Source organism: Bactrocera tryoni, chromosome 3 (genome assembly GCF_016617805.1).
Source record: "Bactrocera tryoni isolate S06 chromosome 3, CSIRO_BtryS06_freeze2, whole genome shotgun sequence".
NCBI classification, from domain to species: domain Eukaryota; kingdom Metazoa; phylum Arthropoda; class Insecta; order Diptera; family Tephritidae; genus Bactrocera; species Bactrocera tryoni.
Genome location: NC_052501.1, coordinates 62,730,128 through 62,750,720, shown reverse-complemented (window position 1 = coordinate 62,750,720; position 20,593 = coordinate 62,730,128). Strand labels below are relative to the sequence as shown.

At 35.3% G+C, this 20,593-nt stretch overlaps 1 protein-coding gene across 1 annotated transcript in view; it reads left to right on the top strand.

Annotated features, from left to right (window-relative positions):
- Window positions 1-11,601: 11,601 nt before the first annotated feature.
- LOC120772317 overlaps window positions 11,602-20,593 on the top strand; it is a 62,203-nt gene continuing 53,211 nt past the window's right edge. The window contains 1 exon segment of the mRNA XM_040100834.1: window positions 11,602-11,756. Within this exon segment, the coding sequence (XP_039956768.1) occupies window positions 11,661-11,756 (96 nt within the window). The 5' untranslated portion in view covers window positions 11,602-11,660.

Below are 20,593 nucleotides of genomic sequence, written 5' to 3'. Positions count from 1 at the left end.
GGCGGTATTACCGTTAGCTACTACTTTAATGTACATACATTTCGTTTATTATTTTTTCTGCGCTTATTTAGCTTTTCCTTGTTTGTCACCTTCTATTTTCGTCTACGTTCTACTTCTATTTCAGTTTCTTACTTATCGCTTTTATTTTCCCATTTTCCACTCTCTCCACCCAACGCGATTTGTATTTCCTCACTAATCTCGCTCGATTTCCGTTCGAGCTGTCTAGCGTTAGTCATCTCTTCGCTTTGACCTTTTCCTTTATGCCGTCGCCGCCACGGATTTCTTCGTTCGCGTAGGCGTATGAGTGCTGTGATTCTATAAATACTTAAACACATTCGTCCAGCCATTATTGCTGACCCTTGCCAGAATACCAAAGTATGTATTTAGCGCAACACTTGCGTAAGATGACGTTTCATGGATTTTCAGCGATGTCAGCAAATGAAATATCGCAGGGAAATACGCATATAATCCAGTTAATTTGAATTTACGAGCTTTGAGCGATTTGATATAAAGATAATAGAAGAGAGTCAAAATTTAAACATTTTTGAAAATGTTGGGTGAATGGAAGTTTTAATATTTCAAAGACGGTTTTTTCAAAGACACTATTTGTTTTTGTCATTTGCTGCTAAAAGTTAATGTTAATAAAATGGTTAATAATACAAAAAACATAAATCTTGCAAAAATTATTTAATATTCTTAATTTATCTTTTTTTTTGCGAAAGTGCAATCAGTGGAAAGGGTAAGCAACTATATTTTAATTATATGAGTACAATATTATATTTTTTTGGGGCTGATTTCAAATTTTTTTAATGTTGTTATTATATTTAAGTTTTCTTATTTATATAGGGACTAAGGAAAGTAAAACGAGATTATTTCTCAAGTTTAGTAAAAATTCTTACATATAGGACACAATAGAGCTAAAGTCGCGGTGCAAGCCTCATTTATTATCTACATATTTGCCACTAGCTACGAAATAATGTCAACCTAAATTACAAATAGGTATATAGGGGATAAGGCAAGCATTGACACGATTTTGCATATTTTTGGCACAAGTGCACACTGTCATCACAAATATGTTCTCGACAATTTTCAAAACAAGATTTCAGCGAGCGATATGTTAGATGAAATATCTTAAGACTCTATTTGGGTAAAGTTAATCACATCGAACTTAAAAATTTGTAATATGGGAAATAGGTGTGGTTATTATCGGATTTCGTTCATTTTCATAGTGTATAATATGAATATTTGCATATCCTTATATGACAAATTTGATTAAAATCGATCTAGTAGTTCCTGCGGTGTAGGATTTCGCCTAAAGGTGGGGTTTTTAGCTCACAGATGTTCTTCGCTACTCATATCCCTTATACCAAATTCTGGTTTTGTATCTTAATATAGTGCTCAGTTTCGCTTAACGGCGCTTTGTGAGCGCGGCAAAGGACTAACTCCCCCATTTAGAATTAAAACCCCCTGGGTGTTAAAGAACACTTGTGTTAAGTTGCATTGAGATATCTTAATTTCCACTCAAGTTATCTTTTGCACAGATGGACAGACCGACAGCCACAGATACGGATAGACAGAGATTTTTATAAATTCCTTTTTATATACTCTTGCATCATGCAACGGTTCTACGTATCACCTAAAACTAATCGGAATAGATATAGGGTTATATATGTACATATATATAAATGATCAGGATGACGAGAAAAGTTTAAATCCGGTTGACTGTCTGTCTGTCCGTCCATCCGTTCGTCCATGCAAACTGTAATTTGAGTAAAAATTGAGACATCTCTATTAAACTTTTTATGTGGGCTCCGTAGCTCAAAAAGAATGACGAGATCGTAGATGGGTGTAATCGGACAACTGCCACGCCCACAAAACCCCACTAACCGAAAACCTATAAAGTGCCATAACTGAGGACTAAATTAAAATATACAAATGTAATTTGGCTCAGAAGATCGCAGTATTAAGTTTAATGTACATATCTGCTAAACTACAAAAGCTACAACGGCCAAATTTGCTCACTGCAAATATTATAAGAACTTTTACCGACAGTGTGAGAATCCAATAAATCGGAAAGTAACCCCGCTCAATCCCCATATAACGCTACTGGAAAAACCACCAAAAGCACAATAAATCAATAAGACTCCGAGATGGCTTGGGAGGGCTTTATGTGTAAATTGGACAATGGGCGTGGCACCGCCCACTATCTAGTGAATTCACATATCTCGGGACCCGATCGACCGATTTCGACTAAATTTAGTACGCCTTCTTATATTCCCATATCACAGTGTGAAAATGGGCGAAATGGGACTACAACCACGCCTACTTTCCATTTAATACAATTGTAAATTCCATTTGATTCTTTCACTCTTCATTACACAAATAAAGAAGTTATTAATATAACGGGATAAAATTTTGCACTAATAATTCCTTTAAAGTATGCCATCTTATTACCAAAAAGTGTCCAAGTCCAACCAAAACTGTTCAAGCCCCTAGGTACCAAATATGTGGACCCGAGTATCTTTACTTGATGTGACAATGTATCAGATATACAATTGAAATTCAGACAGAATCCTTTCCTGGCAATAGTATTTCTGTGTATCAAAAATGGGTTGAATCGTATCAATACTTCCCTGACCCCCCGTATGCTTAATATAAAGATTTTCGAAGTTCCAGGTGACTTTATGCTGGACATATCGATCAATATTTGAGATATCTTAATGAACATTACAGACTATGTTTAACTCATAACAGTGTATCTTTGTGTCTAAAATACATAAAATTGGGCCATCTCATACTGCATTGGTTATTCGTGATCATTTCGCCACATTTTCAACTAATATCGTGACGCAGCCGCCTGATTTACCTTCGTGTAACTGGTGGCTGTTCAGCAAATTCACAACACTGACACCGTTTTGACTCAATTGAGGATATAAAACCTGAATCGAGGAAGGCTCTGATGGCCATCACGACAGAGAAATTTTCCAAGTGCTAGAATAACTTCGTTAGCATAACTGTAAGGCAGGTATTGCAGCGAAAGGGGATTACTTTGAAGGAGATGAAATAGACAAAATTCACCTTTCAATTTGATCACAGTAGTACACAATTGCTTAGATTCCGATCCTCTGGTTAACGTTTTACACCTTAAGGTATTTCCATGTCTTTGATTTTTGCAAGTTGCAAGAGTTTAAAATGTTCGGTCTAACCCGAACTTAACCCTTTCTTACTTGTTTTTAAATAAGCTTTTTATGTTTTAAAAAGTATATATAATTATTTTTTATTAACACTAATCTCAAACAATTTTTCCTATCACCAGCTGTACTTTCAACGCATTTGCTTTTCAATTATCTTCACTTTTACAACTTCTTAGCATTTATTTGCAAACAATTATGTCCATTCACACTTACAATTCAATTAACGCCTCGTGTTTACGTCCATTGGCCTCGACGCCGCGCGTTGGGTACTTCATAAATTCATGCAATAAACTATAAGTGCAGCAGTAAAAACAAAATTATACATAAACAAATATGCACAGAAGCACTTGAAAAAATCATATGACCTATAAACTTCCTTGATTTTCACGCAAACCATTTCCTATCCATCATTTGCTGTGTTTACAACAAAATGCTATTGATAATATTTTCCAAGCGCATTTACAACATTTATTAATTTTCGATTTCACCTCATTTATTTTAAATAAATATTTTATTTATTTGCTTTTTTTTACCTTAAAAATATTTTCAATTCCAACGTTGTTTGTTTATTTAATAATTTCTGCGACCTCTGAGTAACTACCAACTGATTACAGCCGCAGCGCTAATAGTGGTCTTCTACCATATATACTTATATGTGTGTGCTTATTGAAAAGTACTATGTGTGTCCCTGCATTCTAATTAAATAAAAAATGAACGAGTCACTTTATTGTTTATATTTTTTATTATTCATCATTTATTATTCTTTTTTTTTTGCTTGCCTTTCTTTGGTGTCAGTGTCATATTTATCGATGGGCGCTTTCATTGCGTAAAGCCCTCGTGCAGTGGATTAATTGAATGTCCTTATATGAAAAATATCAGTTTGATTAGAGCAAAGAAAAGAGTAAATAAAATAATTGTCGTTGGCCTTTCTTGCCAAAGAATAATGTCGAGAATTCGCACATAAACTTAATTGAAGAACAAAGCTTTCATATACATATGTTCTACTACGAGTAGTAAGACTTTTCAATTTAAATTTCGCGCGAAAACACATTCGTCGAAATATTTTTTTAGTTGATACGACAATCAGTGATATCCGTGCCAAATCTCAAATGAAAATAAATATAGTTTAAAAAAAAACTAAAAAACTCGCTTTTAAAGCATGTCAAACTAAAAAGTGAAAAATAATTCTTTGTATAAACTAACAATAATAATGAAGGCAAAATTCCTGTAAACTTACTATCGCCTGCCTACAGTGTCGCTCAAATATTCTAGGTTTCAGTATCACTTAAAAAAGTTACAAACAAACATACATACGTACAAGTGAAGCTAATAAAAGCGTATTAATAATCACTAGCGTTTGGTATACGCTTGTCTTTCTGAATTACATATGATGCTAGGTCGAATAGCGTAGCAAAGGTGAACCGATGCCGAAAAACCCAAAAATATGTAAGGGTTATCTTGACAGTTTCTTCGGTTATCGAGGTGTGCTGCACTCCGAATTTCTTCCAAACGACCAAACTGTCGACAAGGAATACTCTTTGAGTGGTATGCGTCATTTTCACGAAGCTATGCGTTAAAAGAGGACGGAATTATAGGCCAACAACTATTGGTTTTTGCACCACGATAATGCACCATCGCTTACTGCAATGATTCTTCGAGAGTTTTTCGCCAAAGTTTCAACCAATATCCATTCCGTAACCACCATTTTTGCCTGATTTAGATCAGTGCGACTTCTGGCTTTTCAGCAAACTCAAAAGACCGCTACGGGGAAATCATTTTGAGTCGCATGGACATTGAAGGCTATTCCGGAAATTGACTTTAAAAACTATGTCGAGGATTGGAGAACATGTTGGCACAAATGCATTGGTTCCAAGGGAGATTACTTTGAGGTGGACGACATAGATTTTGAAGAATACATTAAAAGTAAATTAATATTTTTAAAACTATGAAGAAAGTCTTACTATAAATACGCCAGAGACATTAAATTTTACCACCGCAATCGTATGAGAAATATTTACGGTAGCCGGTGTGAAAATTGGCAACCCACTTTTGGTCAAATCCCATATCTCGAGACCCGCCCAACCGATTTCGACAAAATTTACTACGTGGAATTAATTTTACATTTTATGTCACATTGTTAAAATAGACGAAATCAGGCAATAACCACACCTACTTCCTATATAACACAATTTTAAATTCCACTTGATTCGTTCAGTTTCCAGTATAGAAATCAAGAAGGAATTAATATAACAGGATAACACTTTTCACGACTAATGTCTTTAGTGTGTGCCACTTTATGACAAAAAATTGTTTAAATCCAATAAAAACTGTTCAAGCCCCTAGATACCGAATATTTAGACTCCGGTGCCTATAATTGACTTTTGATCGAAAATATCGGCCAATTTGTGAGATATATAATTGAAATGAAGGGATAATCCTTTTCTTATAATGGTATGTCTGTATGTCAAAAATGAGTTGATTCGGACCAATACTTTCCTTAACCTCCATAAATTAATGTAAAGATTTTCGATCATCCGGGTGACTCTGCACCGCATATAACGGCCAATATGTGAGTTATCTCAATGAAAATAAGAGAGCGTGTTTTACTCATAATTGTATATCTTTATGCCGAATATAGATAAATTTGAGATTATATTGGATATCATGATTTATCAGGTTCGGTTTCTGCCATTCTTCGAATTTCAAGTTGTAATACTTTGGTAGAATCACTTGTTATAATATAAATAGATTATTGTTGTCGGCAAAACAACCATAACAATAACAAGTAAGGAAGGGCTAAGTTCGAGTGTCACCGAACATTTTATACTCTCGCATGATAAAGTGATAATCGAGATTTCATTAGTCCGTCCGTCATTTACATATTTTTCAAATACCGTATTTGTGTAAAGTTTTATTCCGCTATCATCATTGGTATTATACAGAGAAGGCATCAGATGGAATTCAAAATAGCGTTATATTGGAAGAAGGTGTGGTTATGAACCGATTTCACCCATATTTCGTACATGTCATCAGGGTGTTAAGAAAATATTATGTACCGAATTTCATTGAAATCGGTCTAGTAGTTCCTGAGATATGATTTTTGGTCCATAAGTGGGCGAGGCCACGCCCATTTTCAACTTTTATTAAAGCCTGGGTGCAGCTTCCTTCTGCCATTTCTTCCGTAAAATTTAGTGTTTCTGACGTTTTTTGTTAGTCGGTTAACGCACTTTTATGATTTTCAACATAACCTTTGTATGGGAGATGGGCGTGGTTACTATCCGATTTTCTAGAGTTTGGTTGACATAGCTATAGTAGATTCCGAGATATGTACAAAAAACTTAGTAGGGGGCGGGGCCACTTGTGACACTTTATAGGTTTTCGGTTTTCACCATTTTGTAGGCGTGGCAGTGGGCTGATTTTGCCCATCTTCGAACTTAACCTTCTTATAGAGCCAAGAAATACATGTACCAAGTTGCATCATGATATCTCAATTTTTACTCAAGTTACAGCTTGCACGGACGGACGGACGGACAGACGGACGGATTTCAACTCTACTCGTCACCCTGATCACTTTGGTATACATAACTCTATATCAGACTCTTTTAGTTTTAGTACTTACAAACAACCGTTATGTGAACAAAACTATAATACTCTCCTTAGCAACTTTGTTGCGAGAGTATAAAAACTTGAAGAATATTTCTTGAACTTCAAATAAAAAGCACCAACTTTAGCATTCATATTTTCAAGATTTCATATATCGTCATAAGAGACATTCCTTTGGATTATTTATACTAAAAGCTATATATTTATCACATTTATATTCCAAAAAAGTATTTTTTTAACAATGCGAAAATATATTCAAACCCTTTTCACTTACGACACTTAAACTAATTCCTTCCATTACTCAGCGCTCGCTTGAGCTACCTTCATAAATCCATAAACAATTTTGCAACAAATGAAACAAATACATCAAACACACCAAAGAAAAGACGTAAACAATTAAAAGGCAAGAAATATGTAAACACAATGTCAAGTAATTAAATGCTAATTACTATTGTAAAACTTTTATGCGCACAATTTCATTACCAATTACTAATTACCTATTAAAAATCATAAAAAAGGTGACAAGTCGAATTAGCACTTTTCCTTGAACTTATTAGTAAGTACATAATAATAAAACAATATATATGAAAAAGTAAGAGAACATAAAACAGTTAGTAATATGCTAATAACAGTTAAGAAAAATTCAAGAGAAGGTGTGAAGAAATGCGTGGCTAATTAAGAAAATATTTACGAAACAAATGCAGCAAAAAAGCACAAGAGAATTAATTGGTCACCTTCCCTGCCATTTAACTGAATTAGCAATACCGAATATCCGTTTTGGGTGTGAAATCTTCTTCATCCATGTTAATTTATGAATCGTTCGAGCGTTAATGAGCTTCACATATATCCGCGAAAGGAATTCGTCGAAGAGAGTGACTTTAAATAACGGGAACTTAAAGAAAAATTCACATAAACTCAATAAAGTGCTGTTAGTGGAAAGTTACCAAACGTGCAGTGAGAAAAATTAATATTTAAAAGAAGGAAAAAAGAAATTATTATTAAATAAATGTTTACTAGGAGGAATAGTCAAAGGAGTTCAAAGATTGAAAATTATATTTGATGACAAAAAGTGCGGTGAATATATTTTTTCCAACTATTTTCTAAACCAACTCCCAAAAGTAGCAATGTCACCCATCTTGGTCTCTTCTTGTGCCTACTCGTAAGATCTAAGTTTGTTATCGACCAACATCAGTATTTTTAAATTGTTTGAAAAAATTAGTCCGATGAGTTTAGATTATCTTACCCTTTACTTTTTTGTAGTTGCTTCGAACTCGGCTCTAAATAAATTTCAGTTCATAATTTCGCCAATAACAATTTGGGATGGGGCTATTTGTTAGAGTTACCGATTTTACCGACCAAAAAGCTTAAGGGTAAGGTTAATGTGTCAAGCTGGCTTATATGTAGAACACTCCCCAAATATCAGTGTCGAAACTACAGCTAAGGAGACTTGATGGTGTTGTCAAAATGATTCCAGATTCAATTTCGAAATTTTGTGGATACTTCCAATACCTCTCAGTGGACGTCGAAATCTATTGTGCGGAACTAAATCTCAGGCGAACCTTCAAGCTGTCGGAATACTACAGTATTTTCCAGGCAGAAGTCTTTGCGGCCGGGCAGCTGGAAATGACATACAGGATATCAATCTTTATATATAAAAAGTACGTGTCACTTTGTTTGTCCGCGATGGACTCCTAAACTACTGAACCGATTTTATTAAAATTTAGTACACTGTGTCCAGTTTGAACCAACTTAGAAAATAGGATAGTTAAAACAATTCATAAATAAAGAATACAGTGAAAGCTCTCTTAAATGGACGCCCTATTAAGCGGATATCTAACTGGACAGAAACGCTGCTAACCAGACATTGCGAAAGCAGCCTTAAATTCGTTATTTTTTCCAATGAAATTTATATGTATGAACACTTCCAAAATTAAACCTCAAGTACAATCCTTTGGATTCTTATACCGACAAAAACGTTTTCGCCTTTATTCGCAAATAAAATTTTCACTGTATTAAATAGTTTATTATATGAATAATAGTATAAAGTGTATACCACAGCAACGCGTGGCCGGGTCCCTTGGTACTTGTATAATACATAAATCGATAGCCAGCGGCAATTAAAGCAATAATCTCATATCGCAGTACGTCAAAGAATGTTTTTAAAAATAGGGAGGCAATAGATAAGATGGGTGCATATATTCTGGGTTCCAGACCAAAAGAGCGTTCCGTGAAATGAAATAGCTGATGATTTTGCCTCTTGACTACCGAACCAGTTTAAGAAATACGTCGTAGTCGTTAAAAACGATACACAACGAAATTTCAGAAAGTACTGATACACGGATCTAGGGGAGATGGAATTCCTTAGGGGTACGCAAGTTCGCCAAGATTAAGCGCAGGAGAACGGAAGGAAGTCATGCAAGTTTTTCACTTACGCGGTATCGAAATGTCTGCAGGACGGTTGTTTGCCTAATAACAGGTCACAACCTACGGGCATCAGATGCGAGCCGGATGAGCTTAAGTAACAAAGATACATGCAGAAACTGTAGGGAAGTAAGCATCTACAAATTGGCTTAGTTATATAGGAGCATTCCAATTCAAGGGACTGGGTAAAGTTTCTAAATTAGATATCAGGTCTCTATTAAACTTCACAAAAAAACGTTGAGACCCTGCATGACGAAAACTTCAGCACCGGTAGGTACATGTATGCAATGACAGGCAGCCAGGGTAACCTAACATATGTACACAAACAAATGCTTTCAGCTTTCTATTAAACTACTTTTGGAGGCTTCATGGAAATTTCCAAGATATTAGAAATCAGGTTGTGATGTTTTTATACAAAGAAGCAACAAATTCTACAAGATGAGTCAGGAAATGTAATGGGAATGAAGGCATTATACATATTCAGTATAAAGTCACCCGAAAGATCTAAAATCTTTATATTATCGTTATTTTCGGTCAAAAGTCAAAGATGCCGGGGTCCACAAATTCGGTAGCTAGGGGCTTGAACAGTTTTAGTTAGATTTCAGCAAATTTTTGGTCATAAGATGGCATACTTTAAGGACTTGTATCCCGTATGTATTAATAATTACTACCTGAATTGTGTACTGGAAAGTGCCAGAATTAAATAGAATTAAAAATTTTGCTATATGGGAAGTAGGCGTGGTTGTAGTCCGATTTTGCTCATTTCCGCCCTGTGGTATAGGGATATGAGAAGAACACTATGTACTAAATTTAGTCGAAATCGGTCGACCGGGTCCCGAGACCGGCGGACGGACGGACAGACAGACAGTCACCCGGATTTCAACTGGTCTCGTCATCCCGATCATTTATATATACACAACCCTATATCTATCTCGTTTAGTTGTAGGTGAACAAAACTATTATACTCTGGAGCAACATGTTGCAAAAGTATAAAAAATGAAGGGAATGAAAACATTTTGTTTACTTCTTTGGGATCTCTCTTTCTCGGTCGTATTGTCAATTTATACCGATTAACAAGGTCAAGTATGAAAATATGCCCTACTGTCGCCGAGTCTGGCTCCAACGGCTATAAATCATGAAGCAGCTGATCGTTACACCTGTTCCTGAGGTTTAATACTGCACTTTTTCGAAAAAGCCAAGCATACCTCTGTACCATATAATATTATAGGGCGGATAACACTTGTGTAAGGCCAAGGGACCTTGGGTTCAAAGTGGTAAATAAAAATTGTAAACATATTTTTGTATTAAAAGCTCACCACAAAATTTATAAATTTGTCGAAAGGACCTGGTCACATTTTTCATGTTTTTACGATAACCAATATTCTTATGAACTAAATGTAAATCAATAATTATTTATAAATTTTTTTTTACTTCTTTAAATGTTTTTTATTGCCTTTTTTATTGCTTCAAAAAAATTAAAATAATGAAATTTCATCTGCTCCTAGGCTCTCCGGGACAGTTCAACGCTTAATTGCTGACCGCATTTGCATGACTTAATTACTCTGGTGTTAAATACCAAACTTAAAATATATATACAGCACAGTGTGCCAATTTTGTAAACAACAACAAGTACAACAGAAGTCAAGCAACAAGATATGCTGCAGAACTAAAGCGGAGCGACAGTGAGCCGCCACAGGGTGCCAACAAAACAAATGAGCGCCAACAGTGCGGAGACATAAATCATACAAAGGCAAGTGAAAATTAGCAGTAGCAATAACAACAACAACTACAATATATAGTAATATTTGAAAGCGAAGAAAGTGGCAATTAAAATGACAGCAATTATTTACTAAAAATTTTAAGAGCATATAAGAAAGATTGAGGAAAAGAAAACGTTATCAAAAGGAAAGAGAAATTGAGTTGCTGAGAAAATTATACATACTACATTTCTGGAAATATTTTTGACACGAAGAAACAAATTACAACAAGTCAGCAAATGTTGAAAAAGATAACTAGACAACTTGCAACAATAACAATAACAATACTAGCTGCAGAATTCGAAAAAATCGGCAATTTTCTGCACTGCTGAGGATCAAGGAAATTTTTTACGCAGTAAAACTAACCCGCAAATGTTTTTAAACTTCAGCAAACAACAACAATAAAACTTTAAATTAAGCAGGAAATGTGGGTAGGAAAATTTGAAAACTTAAAGGAAGTTAAATTGCAGTATTTATAAACCATATATAAATATAATGAATCAAAAATCTAACAGTAATTTTGCAAAAACAGTTTGAATAAAACAAAAACAACTGTAACGACACTGTTGCTGTATCAATTAAGAAGTATATACAAATTAACAACTCAACTGTATAAGCAGAGAAAACCAAAAATAATATTTCTCAACAATAAACTCTCATAAGCAACATAACACATCATAACAGTATGGATAAGAAAAATAAATCGAAACCAAAATCTAAGCCGAAGCGTTTGAAGCCCAACAAGGAGTCAAGCACAGCGCTGGATGTGGATCTGTGGGAGGTAATTACAAAGATATTATAAATCTAAAAGTTATTTTTCTATAGTTTTAAGCTCTCGGATCAAAATTTGCATAACTTTGGAGGTATATTGGACTAAGTTCTAATTGTAGTTTTAAAAATGACGGTTCAGTTCTACCATGATTTTTACATAGGAAAGTCTAACGTAAATATACTATACCTATACTATTTAACTCATGGAATTTTACTCGGCCTTTAACCTGAGGAGAGATCGCCTACTTTTAGATATATTCATTCATAAATAATATGTGTAACATGTTGTAAGCAGTAAGAAAATTATAAAATTTCAAACGCTGATTTAACCTCTCTTTAGTCGTGAATATGTATTATAAAGGGGGATCCATTTCTAGATTCTTTACTTTTTTGATGAAAAAACGCAGAAACTTCAAATTTAATGGGAAATGTTTACTTTTATTCGAAAGAACATTCCTTGACATTTATTTCTTAAAGCTTTGTCTCAGATGGACCATCCGTTGAGTTCAGTTTTCGATGACTCGTTCGAACATTTCGATTGGTAACTGGAGAATCACATACGTCATGTTTTGCTCCAAGACCTGAATTGAAGTGGTATTGCCCGCATTGACTTTAGACTTTTACAAATCACTTCAATTTCAGGCATCAAATAATTAGTTATCATGGCGTGATAACGGTCGGCATTGACGGTTACGTTCTCACCGGCATCATTTTTGAAGAAATATGGCCCGCTGATTCCACCGGCCCATAAATCACACCAAACCGTTGTTTTTTCTGAATGAAATGGCAGCTCTTGAATCTTTTCAGGTTGCTCTTCATCCCAAATGCTGCAGTTTTGCATGAATCGTTGAACAAAATTTAGCTCGAGATCGTCGGATCTTCTTGGAACTTTTCAAGAGGCCATAAAGCGAAGCGATGTTGCTTGGGAGGGTGAATGGCTTCAGTTTTTGCACAAGCTGCATTTTTTTACGTCCCATACGTCAGTCCGAGTTGCTGCGAACTCCGCCGAATCGACTTTCCATAGTCCTCGTGTACACTCTAAGCTACGGCTACTATATTTTCTTCAATGCGTGCTGGACGTGGTCTATTCAGCCGAATATTTTCCAATGTGAATGCTGGTTCTCAAGATTTACTCAACAAAAATAACATGATTGTTGGAAAAAACCATCGAAAAAAGTACCTCTACTTGGATCAACCGTTATAACCATATCTCTCTTGATTAATTTATTTGTTTTTATGAACTTTTGAACAATTTTTGGCTTTCATATAATGGTAACTCAGGGCTGTTTTCTGCCCTTTCTTGTATACTGAGTAGTAACCATACCGAATCCTGTTATACTAGTCGTAGACATCAGACTGCAAATTATACACCAGTTTCCTTACAAAATAGAGTTGGAAATAATTACAATAATTATTATAATTTCTCACAATTTTTTCTAAATCGTACTTCAGTCGTTATCTTTGAATTACTTTTCCGGTCAATTCTTTTGATCTGCTTCAATCATTTCTGCACCTACTTTATATCCATTGCTAGCGTATGTAAATGACAGCCTCATTTTTGGTTTAGTAGTTGAAGTTTTCCCATGCCGTCTTAGTAAATTTTTCCTACATTGCCCTTTTTAAACCTCCCTCAGATGCTGGAGTTTACACGAGTAAAAGCCACCATTTAATGACTCATAAACTCTTCACACTTTTGTAACATCCATATGACTCTCCAAAGAAACTCAACTTAGGCTTAAATTACAATACGACTTTTATCTCTCGCCGCGCAGCTAAAGAATCGCGAAGCCACTAAAATATGCAAAGTATATTTGTCAGTATTCATATTTCCCTTTCAACTTCAAGCCTCTCAGAAAACTATAAATATTTGCTTGTAAAACGAGCACTTTTGCAAGACTGCTTAAATATTTATATGAATTGCCAGAGAACAATATACAATAATTCCAAAATTTAATGTTAAACAACAAAGTGTGCGAAATTTATGTGAGTAACAAGGGCTGTTTGATTAGTCAGTGAGTTTCGGAATATAATAATAAATATTTTGTTAGAGTAGCTTTTCGTTAATAGTATAAAAAAGAAGTAAGCCCATTTTCAGGAAAAAGTTTACTATATTTTATCAATGTAAAGTAGACATCTAGATTACTTGTTACATAGTCATTTCTTTCGGCTTGGAACTATCGAAATCGAATTAGCGTTGAGCCAATCCAACAATTAAGCAGTTCTGTCCTTGGTTAACCTTATGCCATAATCGTTATGAATAGGTTTAACGTCTTTCCACCAATGATTACTATATTTGAGGGGTCCCAAATCCAGCGCATAAACCTGGAAAGCGGAGGTTCGCCTTCTCACTTTAGCTCGTCTTCAAACGGATGTTCTTTGGCTACCCAGAAGATACTTGGTCCAAGACCGGAAGTCCTATGCTGCTTGAGCCATATGCAAAATATTCTTTTCTGGTCACTCCCAAGTGAATGGCGCTCAGAGAACTTTACTCACTTGCGTGAACTTCTACACATGACTCCATCCTCCCTTCTTTGTACATACCCGTTTGATTTACGACCTAGTTTCGAGAAAACCGGCTTGTCAATCATCGCACTTATTAACGGTTAATCTACTTATCTAACTAATGTGAGAATAACTTGAACTACTGAGCTTAAGAGCACCATTCTTACTTGAGTGTAGTACTTTCTTAAATCCCTACTATCTTTATTTACAGAAAAAAGGTCGCTCTAGTTTTTCTAAATTTTTTACTATCTTTCCTATTCTTCTAGTTTTCTTTAAATGGATGATAGTACTGCCCCCTAAAATTTTTTTGTTGGTTGAAGCTTCGAAGAAATCGTATTGAAAGCCCTTTCAGGCCTCAAAGACAATTCTGTTTTTTCCTGAAACTAAAATGTAAAAAAAAATGTCTCATACCATGAGTTTGGAAATAGGTAACAAGCTTTTATTAACATTTTCCAAAAAAATTGTTTGAGATTACATTTGACAGCAGCCACTCAACAGATGCTAATTGACAACATTCACCTAACAGCTGTTCTAACAGTTGAAATTATGTTAAGACGGTGTTACAATCCAAGCCAGTATACGATTACGATTCTGTCTACGACTTATCGAAACATTCTCGTAACACCCGAAAAATCTCAAATCTGCAAACAGCCACGCTTTACATAGGTCTGTAATTCAAAGCGAATTTCGCGGTGCTGCAGACGTGGTGGAGCGTTGCCTCTGTTTCAATTTTCTCTTTTGTGTTTTTTATGTTTCTCCAGTGCCTTCTCCTCCGCCACACATTTGACAGTAAATTATGGTTGAATTGCGAAATAAAAGCGCCATCAACTGACCGTGCGGGCGGAGTGCCTCCGTCGCGTTTGTTCTACTTTTTATGCTTATGTGTGCGTGTGTGTGAGTGTATGTGTTTAGGCCATGTCGCTTTTTGGCATTTAGTCATGGACTGTTGGCTGCTCGCCAAATTACTGTTATTGTGTATTCACAGTCCCGTTACTCGCCCTTCCATTGCAATGACTTTGAAAATTAGTAGCAGAGTACCCCCCAGCCCTCCCGGCGGAAGCTCGCAGCATAGTGTTTGAAGACATGTTGATTTTTTATGTTGTTCAAATTTGATTTTTGTTCTTATTTTATGCAATTTCCATTTCCCTTCCTTTTTGCTTGCTGCTCTAATGCCTTCAAAGTGTCAACGACAAGTGTTACCAATTTGAGAGCGAACAGCAACAAAACAACGCTGACTGCCGACAATTGTTCGCACACTTGCCCTCTTTGTTGTTTTTGTTTTTGTGTTGTTGTTATTTTCATATTTTTTTTCATTCTTTGTTTCGTTTTACTATTTCACACCCACACTTAACCATTACGCCCTTCAATATTCTCGGTCAGCAAAAACCAAACAAAACATGCAACAACAAATACAGTGTTGTTGTTGTCCTTTCTTGGCTTTCATCTCAGCATCAAATGCAGTCTGTCAACCTCGCAGTTTCTACTATAGTTTCCCTATTATATATAAATTTTGTGCCGTTAATTATCATTGCTTTCTCACCAACACTTTGCTCTTGCATTGCGCGCTCTCTTTTATCCTTTCTTTTCCACAAGCATACTCTTCCACACACAGCACCTTCAGCACTAGGCACCGAAAATCGCTTAGCCTCCACCTTACATCAAGGTTGTTTACCTTGAATTATTTGTGCGCTCTTTTACCTTGTCGGCCTCGTCAAAGCAGGGTTGCACCGCTTTCGAGTTAATTCCTTTGTTTAATGACATTCAAGTTCAAGTTTTCGGATTTCCGTTTTCTTTCTAATTGTTTATTGTCAGTAGTTTTGTAGATTGTATATACATACATACATATATATGTACATGTATACATATATCATATAGTAAATTGTAGTGGGGTTAAAGGTCGGTGTCGCCAACAGTGTCATTGAATCACAAATATTTGCTGAATAAACAAAATATTTGTGTATTTTTGCAAGCTTTTCAGCAAATAACTGTATAAATTAGCAGTCATTTCTGCGACAACAATAACAAAAATGGCGATATTATGCTTAATTTGCTCATTTTGCTCAAATATTTAGGTTTACGAACGCACATAGGACTCTTCAGAGTGCAGAGGCTAACAATTATTAAAGAATGAACCAGAGACCAATATACCTAATAACTACGAGTATATTAAAGATCTTAGAAACAAAAATGACAATGCTGAAAAGCAAAAGTACTCATATATCTCATTTATAGTATAATATATCTTCTTTATGTTTGCATGAGCTGAATCTGGCTTCTGAGAACTACTAATCTCATGCGTATAACCGATTTAATAAGTGATGACTCTAACTTGTTTGGCCAAAGAAAGAAAAACAAATCGATGATACCGAGCCACAAGCGCCTTGTTCAGAACCTTCTCTTCGTAAAAATTCCAAAATTTATAAAGCTCTCTAATGAAAAGTTACCTTAAGTGAACAAGTACAAATTCATAAGTAGATTTTAAGGTTTAGTGGAAGTTTGAATGAGAATATATGTCTCCTTTATTTTTAGTACGTTTTGGGTACCAAAGGCCACTCGAGAAGCTGTACAACGTCCGCGCTATGTTCCAAGAGTAGCTGCCGCGTTACAGCTTAGCCCCAACGTGTTCAATAGCACTGCTGATCAAAACAATTCCTTAATCAGAGAAAAGACATATTGTGCTTTAGTCAGCCCTTTCGACAGATATGGCTTTTCAATGATATATTCTTATATAGAGAAAAATGTGCGTTGATATAACTACACAGTTGGATGATTTCCATCAATTTTTTATACAACAAGATTTCCTTCGGAAATCTGCCGGTCCATCTGCGCTGCATTCATTGCACTCCTATCTATGGTCCATCCCTTATGTTATTAATTGTTTTCTATTATTTTTTTTATATTGCCGGAATATAAGACAATGGAAGTGATACGGCTCGCTTTTAGGCGGAATCCTATGTCTCAGGAACTGTTCGACCCGTTTCGCCCAATTGTAATACCTGTCATTATTCCAATAGTCTTATCTCATTTTGTGAAATCGTAGTACATCCAATCCTACCTGCCTTGTTTGAACAATTTTAAATTCCAACTAAATCTTTCATTCAGTATATAGTAAAGTGAGAGCGAATGATGTTATCGAAACAAAACTTTAAGAATACCGAATATGTGGACCGCAGTGTCAAGGTCGAACTTTAGTATTATATGTAGAGTATTATGCGCAACTAAATTCTCGCAATTTGGTTTTTATGAAAATGCAATTTTATTGTAAGGAAATTGTTAAAAAAGAATTATTTGAAGTATTGTCCATCGCTAGTCATAACTTTTTCCCAACTTTCTGGCAAAGCTGGAATACCATTACAGTAAAACTGTTGAAATTGTGATGCTATCTAAGAATCAAGGCATTTGTCGATGTCGTTGATGTGTAGAGGTGCCTCCGAGCCAGACCATGTGCCTACGGAACAAATAACAATCGGACCGTGGATAGACTTCCCATTAAAGCATTTCTAGTTCGGTTTTAACGTGTATGGCAACGTGAGGCCGAGCGTTATCATACAGCAGAATTAGTTTCGTGCCTCATCTGGTACTGGGGTCATAAGGAATCCAAGTACATTGTTTCTCAATCATTCCCAGTGCATGTAGTCGTTTGGAAATGGCTTAGCGTGTGACTGCCATTACTGAAGCAAGCTTTTCTTGCGGATCTTCATCGAGTGACGTCTCCAATTCACCGTCTTCGAAGGCTTTTGACCTTCCTTCAGGCAGACGGTCGTTAATATCGAAATCGGCGAAATAAGTCATGGCACTTTGTTTCACTTGGAACAGCACCTCCTTAAACTGTTTAGAGTTCGCAATATGATTCTGCCCCCGATTTCTTTGACTGAAAGCAGAAAATCAACGCTTTTCGCAAATGACGATTATTTGGAAAAAAATCGGAAATATTCTCACAACCAAACGTATATGACATATAAACAAAGTATTGACAAATAACGGGGCCTTAGTTGCACACCTAATAAATGTAATGAGAGCACTTTACCCTGATAATAATGCGCCCTTTAAACAAAAATACTGAATATAAGTTTTCTTAAAACACTCAAAGAGCGTTTTTTATGATAAGTGTCTGTCTTTATGCCAAAAATGGTTATAATGTGGTCAACACTTACCCTAGTCCAGACGATTTCAAAACTTTATTTAGGTCACTATGAGCGATATTTAAAGAATCTAAGTGTTTTCTTAATCACTGATTAGTGTTATATGACATAAAGTTTACGTTGGATAATTTCGTGGAATAATGAATATTGAATTCACTCGCAACATATTTTAATACAAAGGTTTTTTAATACCTGAAAATATGCCCTCAGATTTGTTCTTTCAAAAATTGCTAGAGTCTAAAATGTTCGGTTACACCCGAACTAAGCTCTTCCTTACTTATTAATATTATAATTTTACTTTTCATTTACATTGCATAACTTTCCAGCAGCAGTTTGTTTATTTCTCCTTCCCACTTGCCATCGCCCATGAAGATTAAGTGTTGATAGTTGTTACTCATACGCCCCGGCGCACAGTGTTGCGAAACCGGAATTTTTTGGAAACCATATTGCCTAAACTGTAATTTTAATTGTATCGATGAGAAACTTCTATAAATTGGTCAGAATGAAATACCAAACAGAATGAGTGAAAAAAAAATTTACACCGAAAAAAATTGTTGGCTCAAATTTTCAACAAAAGTAAAAAAAAAAGTTATTCCAAAAATTAAAAAAAAAAATGTATTTTAATTCTTCTTTTATTTCTGATAAATACCCTATGATTAGTTTTTTAAATAAAGTATAGGGTGGTCCGAACAAGAATTATAAACGTCAAATTTTCATGATTTTTCGATATTTGTTGAAAAACTCTGAAATTTTATATAAAACCAAAATCTATTTCATTTCTTATTTGAAAGGTGGCAATAAAAGCTTTAATTTGATACCGCTTTGAAGTCAATAGCTTCAGTTTTAAGAGAGTTATGCTCAATTTTGTGGAGTGCTAGAATAAATGTAGAATAAAAAAAATAAGTAATTCCGAGAATTTCCGTTCTATTTCTATGGAATAAATACTGAGAGTGATATACTAAAATCGCTATAACTCCCAGGAGGGCAGGTATGGGCAGCTGATTTTTTCACAGTTCGTTGAAAACAAATTATGTAACATTTCTGTAGTAGTTTGGAACTGGGACTCTCTGGGACTTTTTAGATATTGATTACCTAACCCAAATTTAAAGGAAAAATGGACCTTTAGTCGAGTTTTCGCTCTAAAAAAGGTGCATATGAAAATGTCTCAAACAACATTCCTTTGTTTTACAGAAGATACTTGTCCGAAGGAAGATTTTTTTTTCCGAACCAAAATATCTGTCACCAAAATCAAATGAGATCATTTTGAATACAGCCCTGAAATCCCCTCTTTTCGTGAAAATTTTGTATATTGGACTTCTAAAATCAATTAAAAATCAACGAGCCAACATAAAAATATGCTTTATGTGTTTTTTGTTTACTTGGAATGTCTGTGACAAAATTGCATCATTAAAAACACTGAAAAAAATAATCGGAGAAAAGTTACTTTTCCACTAGCAGCAAGACAGTGCGGCGCACACCAACATCGCACCTCATGCATACAATGATGTGTTTGTGTATCTTGTCATCGCTGCCATGTGAGCAATTCATTGATTAATTTCGTTGCATCATTGTTTATGCATTTGCTGCAAGTAGGTGACAGACCGCACTGCCACACCGCACCCCCTCTTTTTGGCACATGATACGCCAACATGCTGATGTTGTGTGTTTGAGCGTTAGCGCTTAGTGTTGATTGCCGTCATCTGTCAATAATTAAGCAATTCACAAAATGAATAATAGAAATTTATTTGCGGCAGCTAATTCTAGCTAAACACACACAATGTCTCTGTATTCACACTCAGCGCGCTCGACAGCCGCATGATTGTGTGCAAATTTTCAGTAATCGCTAAAGCGCGTAATTTTTCAAAGGTCAAGCGCACTGCCAACTGCGAATTCACAGCGTGCATATAATTACAGTGCTATGAACAATTCAATGCATTCTACTCTCTCTATTAAATAGTATAGCCACGCTTCATTGTGTGTGTATGTTGCTGTGGATGTGGGTGGCTTTATGATATTGCAGCTTGCTACTAATAAACTCAATTATCAGCCCAATGGCGCGTTTCAGTTAGATTTTAATGGTCAAGTGTGAAACAATGGCAATGCCTTGTTGCATTTGCATTATTGTATTAATAAATGAATAGCGGAATATTAGTGAGATGCTGATATTTCATGCGCCTCTAATTCAAACTTAAGATTAAAGTTG